This window comes from Mustela lutreola, chromosome 2, assembly GCF_030435805.1.
Source record: "Mustela lutreola isolate mMusLut2 chromosome 2, mMusLut2.pri, whole genome shotgun sequence".
NCBI classification, from domain to species: domain Eukaryota; kingdom Metazoa; phylum Chordata; class Mammalia; order Carnivora; family Mustelidae; genus Mustela; species Mustela lutreola.
The window spans coordinates 103,217,025-103,230,510 of NC_081291.1; the positions used below are offsets into that span (position 1 = coordinate 103,217,025).

General features: G+C 48.2%; 1 protein-coding gene across 2 annotated transcripts in view; it reads left to right on the forward strand.

The window, feature by feature from the left end:
• Positions 1–2,441: 2,441 nt before the first annotated feature.
• PDIA5 (protein disulfide isomerase family A member 5) overlaps positions 2,442–13,486 on the forward strand; it is a 91,457-nt gene continuing 80,412 nt past the window's right edge. The window contains exon 1 of one of the 2 annotated variants that reach the window (XM_059162860.1): positions 2,442–2,624. In XM_059162860.1, coding sequence (XP_059018843.1) covers positions 2,580–2,624 — 45 coding nt within the window. In that variant the 5' untranslated portion in view covers positions 2,442–2,579. The remainder of the gene's footprint in view (positions 2,625–13,486) is intronic. The other variant, XM_059162859.1, reaches the window with a different exon arrangement.

A 13,486-nucleotide genomic window follows, 5' to 3' on the forward strand; every position in this document is an offset into this window, starting at 1 on the left:
TACTGTTGCCCAAAGTGGTTGAGCCAGTTTTTACTCCTATTAGTAAGTATGAGAGCACAGTTGTCCTAACATCCTCACCAGCCCCTTCATCGTATAGATGAGAAATGGAGACCCACAGAGCTGAAAGGCCCACTTTCCCCAATATAGATCACGAACTTGAAGTTCAGAGCAGAACATACAGAGAAAGTCCTGTTCCCAACCTGCATTAGGAGTTCTTGAAAGTCCCAAACATATCCCCTTACCTAATCATCCAGTCACTCATCAAGAACTCTGAGAAACACCAGAGGCTCTGGTCCTGTGCTAGGCTCAGAAGGTGGGTGGCAAACAAGAGAGAGGTGAAACTTACATTTCGTTTGTAGCAATAGACAATGCGACTAACTGTATATTGCAGATTGTGGTAAGTGCTAGGCAAGAGATGAACAGACCCTGAGCTAGAGCATAATGGGCTTGGGAGTGGGGAGGGTAAAATCTCCTGGAGATGGGTGGCTCCAAGGGCCTATCTGAGGGGAGAGTCATGGAGGATTTGAAGGAGCCAGTCAGACCAAGGGCAAGGGAAAATGTCAAGGCAAGGGATATAGGAGGAGTATTGTCCCAGAAGTAGTAACAGCTCTCAGGTGGGAGATGGGCAGAAAAATGATGGTCTGTATAACTGGAGACAAGTGCACAGGGTAGGGGAGAGGCAGGAGATGAGGTCTAGAGGGCTGGGCCCAGAGTATGCAGGGCTTACAGGTCCTGTGGAGGGTCTGAATTTCATTCTAAGGGCAACAGCAAGCCACTAGAGGGTTTCAAGGAAGTGACAGGCAACCTCTAACTGACATTAACAAATGCATTATGGGGGGTATGAGGAGAAAGAAGCAGGAAGTACACCAGGAGATTTTACCCTTGCTCAGGTGAGACATGTTAGTGACTTCAACTCAGGAAGTGGCAGAAGAGATAGATTGTGGAGGTAGAAATGATGGGACATGGTGATGGGTTGGATAAACTCACTGTCAGTTGAGAACCGACAGTGAGTCAAGGATGACTTCTAGGTTTTGAGCTTTGAACCTCTAGACAGTGGGCAAGGATCTTTCACCTATAACCTACTAAGCATTGTAGTGCATTCAGTCTGTGCATTCCCTTGTTCATCTTACTAGTGTGTATCTTGAACCTCAAGATTTAGTAGGTGTTCAATAAACATTTTTGAATGAATAACTGCATGCAAGAATGTTTTAGCATGAAATGAGTTCAATAGAGTTTTTTTTTTTTAAAGATTTTATTTATTTATTTGATAGAAGGAGCACAAACAGGGGAAGAGGCAGGCAAAGGGAGAGCAGGCCCCCACTGAGCAAGGAGCCCGATGTGGGACTCGATCGCAGGATCCTGGGATCACGACCTGAGCCAAAAGCAGACACTTAACCTCCTGAGCCATCCAGGCATCCCAGTAGAGTTTTGTGGGTTTTTTTTTTTTTAAATTTTTTGCTGATGTAAAATTCACATAACATTAAAGTAACCATTTTAAAACGGACAATTCAGTGGCATTTAGTACACTCCAATTTTGTCCAATCATTACCTCTTTCTAAAATATTTTTACCACCCTCAAAGGAGGTCCTGTACCCACTGAGCATTCACTCCACAAACCCTCCTCCCTGCCGGCCCCAGGCAACCACTAGTTGCTTTCTATCCTGATGGATTTACCTATTTCTGGATATTTCATTTAAATTTAATCATACAATATGCAATCTTCTGTGTCTGACTTCTTTCTCATCATAATATTTCAATAGATAATATTTTCTAGGTTCATCTACATTATAGCACGCATCAATACTTCCTTTATATGCCTGAGTGATATACCACTGTACGGATGTACTATATTTTGTTAACCATTAATCCCTCAATGAACACTTGAGTCGGAAAACTCTTGGCTATTGTGAATAATGGTGCCAGGCACATCTATGTTCAAACATTTGTTTGAATACCTATATCCAATTCTTTTATGTATATGCTTAGAAGTGGATTTTTAGGTCATGTGATAATCCATGTTTAACTTTTTTTGAGGAACTGCCATAGTGTTTTCCAATAGCTCAGTAAAGTTTTTCTGAATGAACAAAAGACAAGGTAAGTGTGAGATTTTTCTACCCTCCACAAGCAGCACGTTTTGCTGCTTTTGCACCTTTTGCAAATTATGTGATTTGAGTCAAATTACTTAACTTCTCTGGGCTGCCTCTTCATCCTCAGAGTGGGGAAAATAAAACTTACCTCCGTTTCTGAAACTTCAGGCACAGACTTAGCCCTGCAAATTAATTGTCTTCCCTTACAGGCTGACCTTGCGATTTCGCACTCCACTCAGGCCCCTCTGTGCGTTTAGGGCCAAGTCCACGCTAGAGGCCCCCAGCCCAGCCTTGCTGCAAACTACGACTCCCAGCAAGCACCTCTTCCCGGCCGCCTCTCCCACCCTGGTGCGCATGCTTTGGCAGACGTGGCACCGGGAACTCGGAGGCGGGGAGCGGCTGGGAAGTGGCCGTGGCTGTTGGACCCTACGGAGCTGCGGGAGCGGGAGCCTGAGTGGAGAGCGGAGCCCTCCGTAGGCAGCGGCGGCAGGGATGGCGCGGGTCGGGCGGGCATGGCTGCTGCTGCTGGCGATCTCGGTGAGGCTGCGGAGCTGGGGTCCGGGCGGGGGCGGCACGTGCGCCCGGCGTTGGGGTCCGCGCCCCCTGCTCCCGGCCCTCGTGGGACAAACGGGGAGAAAGCCCCCAAGTCCCGGGGTGGAGGCGTGCGTGCTGGGCAGGCAGGGACCCAGTGGCTGTGGGGGGAGGCGGCGGGGCGGCCCCTGCGCCTTCCTCACGGAGCGCTCCGGGGCGCAAGGGTTGGAGGGAGCCGCGCTGGATGCTTGCGCCGCAGGCACAACTTTGCGGGGGTGCAAGTCAAGGGGCAGCCGCCGCCTAGGGCGGGACTCCGGCAGATTGGGGGGTGCGCCGCGCCCGGGCTCTGGGCCCTGCACCTGTGTGAGTGCCGGGTGGCATGGGGGTGCTTTATACCTGCACTGCCGGAAACCTCGCTTTAGGGCCACCTCGCTCTCGGTTTTCACCCTGAGCAGCCGGGGTTTTCCACCCTGAGCAGCGGGGAAACTGCCTGTCACCGCCTGGGCCCCCGCCTGCAGGCACTGCCGGGCGGGCTGGGTGGGGTCCGCGGAGGAGTTCTGCTCATACACCCAACGGCCTCCCGCTCGAACCCCAGCCACTTTCTAGCTTGTGACGCAGACTATCACTTAATATATCTGACTTAGTCTTTTCATCCATGAAATGGGGACGGTAAAGGCACCCGGCTCACAAGACCGTCAAGGGGGTCGGATGAAGGAAGTTCTGGGAATTGCAAAATCGGAGGAGAGTGAAAGAGGGGTGGTCGGGTCGGTGTGCTGGGAGTGGTGGACTCTCTGAGAGGAGTTTGCTACACTTGGGGTTGGGGGTGGTAGCTGTCCCGGGGCATCCCTAGAAGAGGCCAGAATGGGTGTGGCCACCGTGCCCTGGACTCTCTGGGTTTGGACTTGGTGTTACTGTGGGGGTGTGATGGGATAATCTGGCCTGTTTTCACTTATCTCCATAACTCCTGGTCTCCCTTGTTTTAGGGCAATCTTGGTTCCTTTTTTTCTTTATTCCCTGAAGTTCCAGTGGAAAACTTTCTGCTGCTAGCACCCTCTCCAGCCCAGATTTTTCAGTTTTTTTTTCTTTTGGGTGTGGCAAGGATGCAGGGCAACATGAAGAAAACTGGAGTGTGGATTTAGTTACTTGAAACACTTCCATCTCCAGATACCCTGCCTTTTGGGGTTCACCAGTGAGGAGTGGCCCTGTCTCTTCCGGTTATCTGGAAGTGGGTGGGAAAGGAAGCTCCCTGCCTCCTGGATCTGGCCTTTCTCGTTCTGGGAGAGAGTGTGGAGTGGGACAGTGTCCCTTCACTTGCATCTGTGTGTGTAAGATCTGTTTTGCATTCTATTTTCTGGAGCCAGCTGGCCAGGGCTGGTCTCTAGGCCAGGTGGTGCTGCAGGACTGGGCAGAGGGGGCCAGCTCCAGTGGGAGCCCCTAGCAGGTCTTTGCACTTGGGCTGTTTTAGCGGGTCCTGCTTCCCTCCCCCACCCTTCTGTAAAAGTAGAGGGCTTGGGAACCTGACTGGGAAGAAGTTTGATTCAGCAAACATTTATTTGTCAACCACATTGTTTGGCGTTGGATTGGATTTTGGATGGAGAGCAAAGCACAGACTGTCCCTACCCTCCCCAGTGCTGTGCTGGTTTGGGCAGGGGAGTGAGTCCTGTGAGCAAATAAAGACAGGACAGTGAACTCTAATACCCGAAAGGCTGAGAGCCTCCATTGAAGAGGGGGGCCACACATTAATTTGGTGGGAAGGTCAGCCCCAGCTTTCTTGAGGCAGTGGGTTGTACAGTCTGGAGGGAGTGTGGGGAGAGTGCAAAGTGCAAAGACCAGCCTTTGAGGTCTGCTCCTGCATTGAGGTACAGAAGGGTGGTGAGTAGGTTTGCCAGGAGCACTAGAAGGGGTAATCTGCAGAATGAAATAGACATTATCCTTTCCTCATGCCCCAGCTCGGCTCAGCAGGTGTCATTGGTGCAGTTTCATTGTCGAGCGGCTTGTGGATACCAGGGTGGGCCTCTGTAAATTTAAACTCTATGTCCATCTGATAAGGGCTCCCAGGTCCTGGGAGTGTACTGGGTTTCCTTGTTCACTCAATATTTACCGAGAGCTGATATGTGCAGAGCAGTAGGCTGTGACCCAAGGAACATGAAGCAGTATAAAGGGGTCTACAGAGATTCATGGACAGTGATCCATACCTACCACATTTTTTACAACAACAAAAATTTGGAAATGGCTTAAATGCTCAACAATAACAGCATGGTTTAAATGACTTTTGGTCCTGTCCATGCCGTGGAAAGTGATGTTTATAAAGAATGTTTGTATTTACTAGAATGCCATGATTATCAAAATATTTTATGATGCTTATGAGGAATATTTAGGGACGTGGCAAAGTGCTCGAGTGTGATAATTAGGGGAGAAGCAGGGTACAGCATGAGTCCCAGGGTGGCTGATGGTAGCTGCGTAAGTGGTTGAGGAATTAGCCCTGCACTGGAACGCCCATAGTGATTGTTTAGGAAGGCACAGTTGTGGGTGATGTTTGTTTACTTCTTTGCTTATGCTTTTTTTTCTGTTCCCCCAAGTTTTCTCTATGAATATGTATTAGTTTTTGATCAGAAAAGTTAATAAAGGAAAAAAATGTTCCTTTGGGTCCGGCCTTTCAGCCTTGCACAAGAATATGGGGATGAAGAGAGTCACAGTTAATTCTTTGGACCAGTTAGTTCCAGCCCCTCCCTCCTGGCTGGGTGTCTCTGCCCTAGGCCTGAGGAGGCTGTGCTGTCCTGCCCATGCTCCTGGGGCTGACTGTCCCTTCCTGCTGCCCAGCTCAGCTCCCCTCTGCGGCTGCCCCTTCCCCAGACCATCCACGCTGACTGTGGTGTAGTCTTTTTCCAGTCCTCAGGATGGAGACTTGTTGCAGCTGGAGAGGATGCTAAGGCTAAGTCACCCAGCTCAGCTGGTTACAAAGTTAGGCCAAGGACCGAAGCTGGGCTCTGACAGTTTTCATAGGATAATAGACACATTGGAAAAGTAACAACAGTGAATGGTTTTTCCATGAATCAATCAAGATATTTTCAGTTTAAAAACTTGTCTGCCTTTTTTTTTTTTTTTTTTGACATGATGTCATGTTGGGGGGGGGTGGCTTTCAGTGTCCTTTTGAAAAATTAAAGTAGGAATCATATATTGTATGCTTTTTAGAAGGTATTGATAAAATTCTTTTAAATATTTAATATACATTATGTATTATATTTAAAACATATGTATGTAAAGTATTTTTAAAATATATGAAATATATTTAAAAAAATATATCCTGACAATCTCTGAGATTCAGAAGTCTGAGAAATACCAACGTAACTCAGCTCTTTCATTTTAGAAAAGCGAGGCTTTGAGAGGGAAGGGTCTCGAGGCCACCATGTTTGTAAAAGCAGAGCTGGGATTGGTGCCAGGCTCCTGAATTATAAATCAGGTTTCTTACTGCTCCATCACTGCCATCCCAGCCCCCTACCTTCCACCTGCTTCCCTCTTTTCCAGTCCCTGCTCTGGTCTCTGCCCTTGACAGTGGCTTGACGCTCAGCACCTGGTGGGACGGTGGGCGGGGCTGCAGGAAGCAGATGTCTGTCTCCAGTCTTTCCTGCAGAGCTTTCAATGTACACGTATTTAGGTTCTACACCATTATATATTTAATAGGCTTTTGTGGGCTGGCCTGGGGACCTAATTGCCATTTATAATGCTGTTTGGAAACTGGAGTGCACTTTTCCCACAGAAATAAACACATTACAGAGGAAGTTTTAAAACACAACCGGCACATGAGTTGGAGGAACAGCTGAGAGCCATATGGAAGGGAGACACTGAGCACTGTGGATCTGGGCCAGGGTGGGGCCATGGGGCACCTCGTCATTGAGTGCTGTGGATTTGGACTGGGGTGGGACCGTGGGGCACCTTGTCACGAGAAGGGTCCCAGCTCACGCCTTACAACGAGAGCTGACTCTTGAGCTCTGTGCCAGTGGGGATCCTCCTGGTTCTGCCCGTTGTGTCCCCAACACCTAGCCCAGGACCCAGCATACAGTCATCCCTAGTCCATAGTTAGCCGAGGGAACCATTGTCATAGGCAGAGAAAGGAAACTGTCTGAGACAGAAATACAGGCAATGAGGAGTTATGGTCCAGGCTGAATGGAAGGAAAGATTTGAGTCTGGCGAGGGGGGATAAGAGTGGGAAAGTGGATTGTGAAGAAGATTACATGACTGGCAAAGCTTTGGGGATTTGATTCTGTAGGTAGTGGAGAGATGTGATGAAAGCTGCCCTTTTAATAACAAGAGCAGTCAGTGCACAGTGTAGGCTTGGGTTGGAGTGGAAGAGACTCGATGAATTTTCCCAGAACAACACTTTCTTATCTGTTATCTACAAGATAAAGTCAAATGTGATGCTGTGGACAGAACATGGGTTTTTAGCCAGCCTGACACTCAGGAGCTGTGAGACCTTGGGCCCTGCCTCCGTCTTCTTTCTGTTAGTCGTGGTGATGATACCCTTTTGCAGAGTTGAAAGCATCAGAAATAACACAGGAAGCAGCCAGCACAGTGCCAGCACACGGTGGGCGGGGGGGGGGGGGCAGTAAATGGGAGCCATGGCAGTTATCTCAAGTTGGAGAGGAGAGGTACTCAGGAAGCCAGGAGGCTGTGGCTGTGGAGGGCCAGAGGGGGTGTAGGCAGAGGCTTCAGGCTGGGAGTTGGGGGGCTCTGGTGCTGGGATTCTCCCGTCACAGGTCCTCTGAGCTGGGCTCTGGACTCTCTGTCCCTCTCAGTGGGTGGGCCCCCACAAGAGGCCCTGGATGAGTGGGAGAGGCTGCCGAGGAGCTAAAGATTTAGGCGCTCTGGGTTTCTGTCCCGTTTCTTCTGAATGTGGGTCCTCTCTTGAGAATGAGGAGAGTAACCACACCATCTCCCCAGAGGGTTTGCTCCAGCTGTGTGGTTTTGTTCCCTGGGGCTCTTGTGTGTCATTTAGTGGTGGTGGCAGGTTTTGGAGGCTTAGTGACAGTGGGTCAGAGAGTGATGCATGGGGTGTAAGGAGCCCAAGTTCTCTTGTGTTCCGAGGACTTCGTGGTTTCTTTGACTCCCACCCACCCCATACCTAGCATCTTAGGTCCCAGCGGGGAAGGGAGGAGCAGTGATGCCTGTCCGTCGCTGGACTGCCTGGCGTATCTTGCAGCGCTGACTGGAGCTTCTGGCTACCCAGTTGATCTGTTGTCGAGGATTATATGACACTTGGCACATTTGTAGAGGATGTTAGAGTTTGCAAAGCATCTCCATGTATTTTATGCTGGTGAAACCGCTTCTAAATACTAGCTTTGCCATCATGGGGTGGGGGGGTTAAATACACTCAGATGGACTATAGGTTTAGAATATCCTTCTGATGTCTTTTTATTCTCCAGGGTCATCCTGAGCCCCCAGGTAGATGTGCATTTTGCCAGATGGCCTGATGGCAAGCCTGTGGCTGACTTCATGGCAGCTGGCTGGGGTCAGGGTAGAGGTGGCCACCCTCTGCCCCGCCCCCCCCCCCCCCCCCCCATTTTACCATTCTCCCAACCCTTTGGCTTGAGCAGATGTCTTTAACTCATGAGCAGATGCTTTAATCCTTGCTTTGGAAGGTGTTGATGGAGACATAAGTCGAGGGCTCTATGCTGGGGCTGAAACATGGAGGTGATCTAGTATCTGAGTTGAGAAGTGGGGTTGCCTGGAAAGTTCTGTTGTTGGGTCGAGTAGAGCTGGCTTGCAAACACTAAGTGGGTCTGCTTTTGTCGAGGGGTCTGACTTTGCTAGGCCCTGGACAGAGTACGGTACATGCTCTGTATCTCTAGGGCATGTGGACAGACATCTGCTTGCTACTTGTGTCACGGTGTTCATTCATCCCCCAGGTCTTTCTTTTTTCTTTCTTTTTAAACAGATATTTCTTGATGGTCTTACGAGTTAGATATATCATGCTGAGGCATTAGGGACATAATGGTAAATAAGATGGACATCATCCCTTCCTCCCCTTGTCTGGTGGGGGAGCCACTAATTTATTAATTCGGGCAGGAAGTGCTGGAAAGAGGAAATATAAGGTGATAAACAAATGTATAACATGGGTCCCTAACCTTAATGCAGGGAGGCAGGAAAGGCTTCTCTGAGGACTTATGGGCCCTTTCTTAGAATAACGTTTTTAAATGTATAAAACAATGCACAAGATTACAGAGCAAACCAATGGTACTGAAGTACAGTTACCAAAATACTACAACAAGTACGTAATAAAAATATTTATATTCATAAATGCATCATTTAAGAAGAACTGATGGCAGGTTTGGTATTTTCTGTACTATTTAGTGATGAGCATCAACGATGTTTCAAGATCTCTGCACCTTTTGTTATGAGAAAAATGTAGTTTCTGGGGGACGAGAGTAAAAAAATTTGTATGATTTCTGCGTCACAGACACCTGCTAGTGCTTCTGTAGTTTGTTACCTACCTTTGTAATAAAGGTAAGGCCAAATTTCATTTAGAGGTTAGTGAAAATAAAGATAGAATTTTTCCCCACCCAAGTTCATAGACCTCATTGTAAGGAAGAATTATCCCAAAACTTGGAAAGAAAAGCTGATTTAGTGTCTTTATAATGTCATACTAGAGCATTGTCTAAGAAGGATGGCTAAGGGCCATCTGGTGCTCTAGGGAATATAACTTTGATTATCATTCTTTAGGACCCATACTCTACAGGTAGATGAGATGCAAATGATTTCTCTTTGGTAGAGAAGAGAGACGAGGTGGTTTCCCTGCAGGACATTAACCAGTTTGATACGGATTTAGCAGCCTTCTAACAGGATGCCTTTTCCTCCCTATGACCTATATGCATATTAGTTTCTTGTAACTTCTTTTTTTGAAATATTTTTAAGTCTTTTTTTCCTTATATCTTTTTTTGATGTCCCTTATTAAGAGCTCAGTAACACTTTGGAAGAGGCTCTGTATCTCTTTGTTTGAGATTTAGGTTTTTAACACTTGAGAATTCTATGTGACCCCCATTTAAGAGCCACTGAGTAGGTAAGATGTGAGGACATGGCACCGAGGAGGGAGGTCTGGGCTGGACATGTTAACTCAGGGGTGCTGCTCCAGAGGTGGGTGAGGCCCCCATGGCGAGTGTAGAGAGGGGAAAGAAGGTGGAGGCAAGTGAGCCCCGAGGAGCTTCCACATTGAAAGGCTGGGGGGACAAGGGATTGCAAAGAAGATGGGAAGCATGACTGGAGAGGTAGAGGGAGGCCAGGAGTGACCCGCTGGGGCTCACAGGTTGAGGCACAGAACTGGAGATGTCTGTGGGGCTATCTGTGTGGAAGTCATTGCGGGTCCTCCTCAATCAGCGTCTTCTTGGTGGTGGTGGTAGGGGAGCGTATGAGGGGGCTGAGGAATGGATAGGGGGTGACTGGAGATGGGGGATTCTGGCTGTGAAGGAGAACGGAGTGGCGTGGAGTCCAAACATGGGTGGGTGGCAGAGGTTTCCCAACCTGGCTGTGGATCCAAATCCCCTAGAAGGGGATATGTGTATGGTTGGATTCCCGGCCTCCCCGGATCTGTGGGCTGATGCTCTTCAAGGATAAGGCCCAAGAATCTATTTCTAAAAAACCTATACTTAGAGCTATTGTGCCTACAAAGCAGGAAGATTTACCGGTTTTGTGCATAGTGTTTTGCCCGCCTAGGCCGTTACTCTGGGCTGAGTGGCGTGGAACACGCTCTCCTGTGTCATGATCCATGGGACGCTGCAAGGTGGCCCTTGGCTCGAGCCTACATTGCTTTGCTTTCCTCTAAAGGCGTGCAGGAAACTGCAGGGAGCAGGTAGCAGGGAAGATGGGTCAGGTTGTCGCTGCATCTCCTTGACTTGGTGTCCTTTAATGGCTGCCCCAGAGGGGCAGGCGGTCCTGGTGGCCTCCCTGGTCTTGTTTTGGGTGGAGCTCTAGGGAGCCCAGCGGGCTTGAGGGATATCTGGGAAGTGTTTGTGTGGACTCGCTGTTTTCAGAAGTCAGGCAAGTCTTCGGCTTCACCTGAGGGCTCTCCCTTCGCTTCTGTGAGCCTCAGTTTTCACATCTCTAAAGTGGGGATAACACAACCTCCCGCCCAGATTGTTTATGACAGTTTTTTGAGTATTTTTACTGCAACTGCTGCAAACACAACTCTACATTTTACATCATTGCCAAGTGTATATGTACATAACTACAACAGATATAAAGGTTTTACAGAACACTTAGTCTTGCTGTTTATGGTACATACTGATGTTTTCTAGTTAGCGTCATTTTTAAAATGCTGGTGGTAATGCACTGAATTGATTTTGTGACTCGGCTCATGAGTTGAAGCCTGAAGGGGAGAAAACACTGGTTTAAACCCTGAACCTTAAGGGACAGAGAGAGAGAATGTGTGTAAAAGCATGGATATACACCATGGGTCGTGAGCGCCTGAATTGTTACCTTCTTCTCAATTAACGAAGCTTCGAGGCAGTTGGATTTCCGGAGTGGGAATTTACCTGCTCTCCCTCCCTCCCTGCTGCCTGATTCACTGCTCCCTCTACCCCCTCTTCCTTGTTAGCAGGCCTGGCACACCAGGCTGGCAGCGGCCCAAAGCCCTCTTGGCGCTAGGAGAGGTTTTTCAAAACATTAAAAGCTTTAGGGACTTAAGTCCTGGTTAAATGCACTGCAGTTGCAATTTCAGGATAAGAAAACCTGTTTTCTTAAGCTCTCGGATCAGTTGTCCTGCCCCTGAGTTGTCCCTTGTTGACCGCCGCATGCTGTGGGGAGCACTAGGGAGGAACCCTGTATTGCGTGGCCCACATGTGCGGTGTGGCGTTTAAAGGAAGCAACATAGAGGAAGTGCACCTAGTTTGGTGTTTAGACGACCCAGCAGGAACATGTGTGTGGCTCCAGGGGTCTGTGGTCTCCATGCTCCGGCCGGGGCATCCGAGCATGTGAGATGGGGCTCTGGGTCACTATGCACCTATCTACTCGCTGTGTGATGTTGAGCAAGTTTCTTAGCTCCTCCTCGTCTCAGTTTCCTTATCTATAAAATAGTGATACCAAAAGGACCTGCAGAGTTCTCTTGTCAAGATGATTAAGTGAGACGGGCCTGTGGATTTCTTAGCTGCTCCTGGTCCCGCAGGAAGCACTCCGCACTTGGAGCTGTTGTCATGACTGGGGGCTCATCCCTAGGCCCTGGATTTAGGGACTGGAGAATTTGGTCTGTTCTGTGCCAAGTGCTTTCCTATCTCTCTCTCTCTCTCTCTCTTTCTTTCTTTCTTTCTAAAAGATTTTATTTATTTATTTGACAGACAGAGATCACAAGTAGGCAGAGAGGCAGGCAGAGGGGGAAGCAGGCTCTCTGCTGACATCGGGGCTCGATCCTAGGACCCTGGGATCATGACCTGAGCTGAAAGCAGAGGCTTTAACCCACTGAGCCACCCAGGCGCCCCTCTATCTCTCTTTCTTAATAAGCACATTTAGCTCCTAAGCTGCAGCTAGTCAGGGCTCCACCACTCAGAGCCAGGCCCTCTCTGTGTGTCTGACACACACATACACACACACACACGTACACACACACTCACGCACACACCCCGTTTAGGGACTCACGGTACTTGTTTTCATTTCAAAGGCTGCTGGGTAGACATTTGCACATTGGGAAGGATCAGTGGTGAAATTCCCAAACTTGGTTTCTGGTGAGGCCTTCATCCTGGCAAAGAGTGCTGTTTAGCCGTGGTAGTTGGTGACAGATGCTTAAAATTTGCCTTATTAAAGGGCATAAATTACCCATGTTTAAAAAGGAATGTTCTTTTGTATTTCTTTTTCTCTCTCTCTCATCAAAGCCGTTCTAGGTTTGTGCTGCATGCAGAGTGCTTTGCAGATTTCATATAATAGATCCTATAAAAAACTACAGTGTCAGGTGAGCAGAGGAGCAGAGAGTCAGCTGGAAGGGAAGAAGGCAGATAAGCACTCCTCCTACCTTGGAAGGTGCCACCAGTGTGTGCTGGCTGGCACAGGGTTTCAGGAAGAGGTGGGGACAGTATTTGCTTGTGTTCTGGGCATCTTTTTTTTTTTTTTTTTTCTCTTCCCTGTCTTTTTTTAGGGAAGTTTTTTTTTTTCTAACTAATTTCAGACTTACAGAGGAGTTGCAAGAAGAATACAAAGGATTCCCATCTGCTCTTTACCCAGATTCCACACATATTAACATTTTATCACATTTGTTTTATCACATTCTCCTCCAGCGTTTATAAAGTTCAGAGACATGATGCTCCTTTGCCCCCTTCAGTATTTCCTAAAAGGCAAGGCTATTCTCTTACACAGCCACAGTACAATGATCGCAGTCAGGATTGTGGCATTTGGCTCAGAACCCAGTTCAGAATCACACGTTGAATTTGTTTGTCATATCTCTTTAGTTTCCTTTAATCTGGACTAGTTTTTTAGTCTTTGTCTTTCGTGACCTTGATAATTTTTAAGAATGTCCTTCACCTTTTTTTTTTTAGATTTTATTTATTTATTTGACAGAGAAAGCACAAGTAGGCAGAGCCATATACAGACGGAGAGGGAGACATCCCCACTGAGCAGAGAGCCCGATGCGGGCTCAGTCCCAGGACCCTGGGATCATGACCGGAGCTAAAGGCAGACATTTAACCGCCTGAGCCACTTAACCGACCAAGCCACACAGGCGCCCCTCAGCTGGGTTTTTGATGATGTTTTTATTCAGTGCATTCTGTCTGGAGGCATATGATGTCAATTTTACTCATTATCTGTGTTGCTAGCACTGGTCCCTTAGTTAAGGACGTTTCTGCCAGGCTTCTCCCCTCTGAAGTTATATTTGCTTATGGGGTGATAGTGTGAGATTG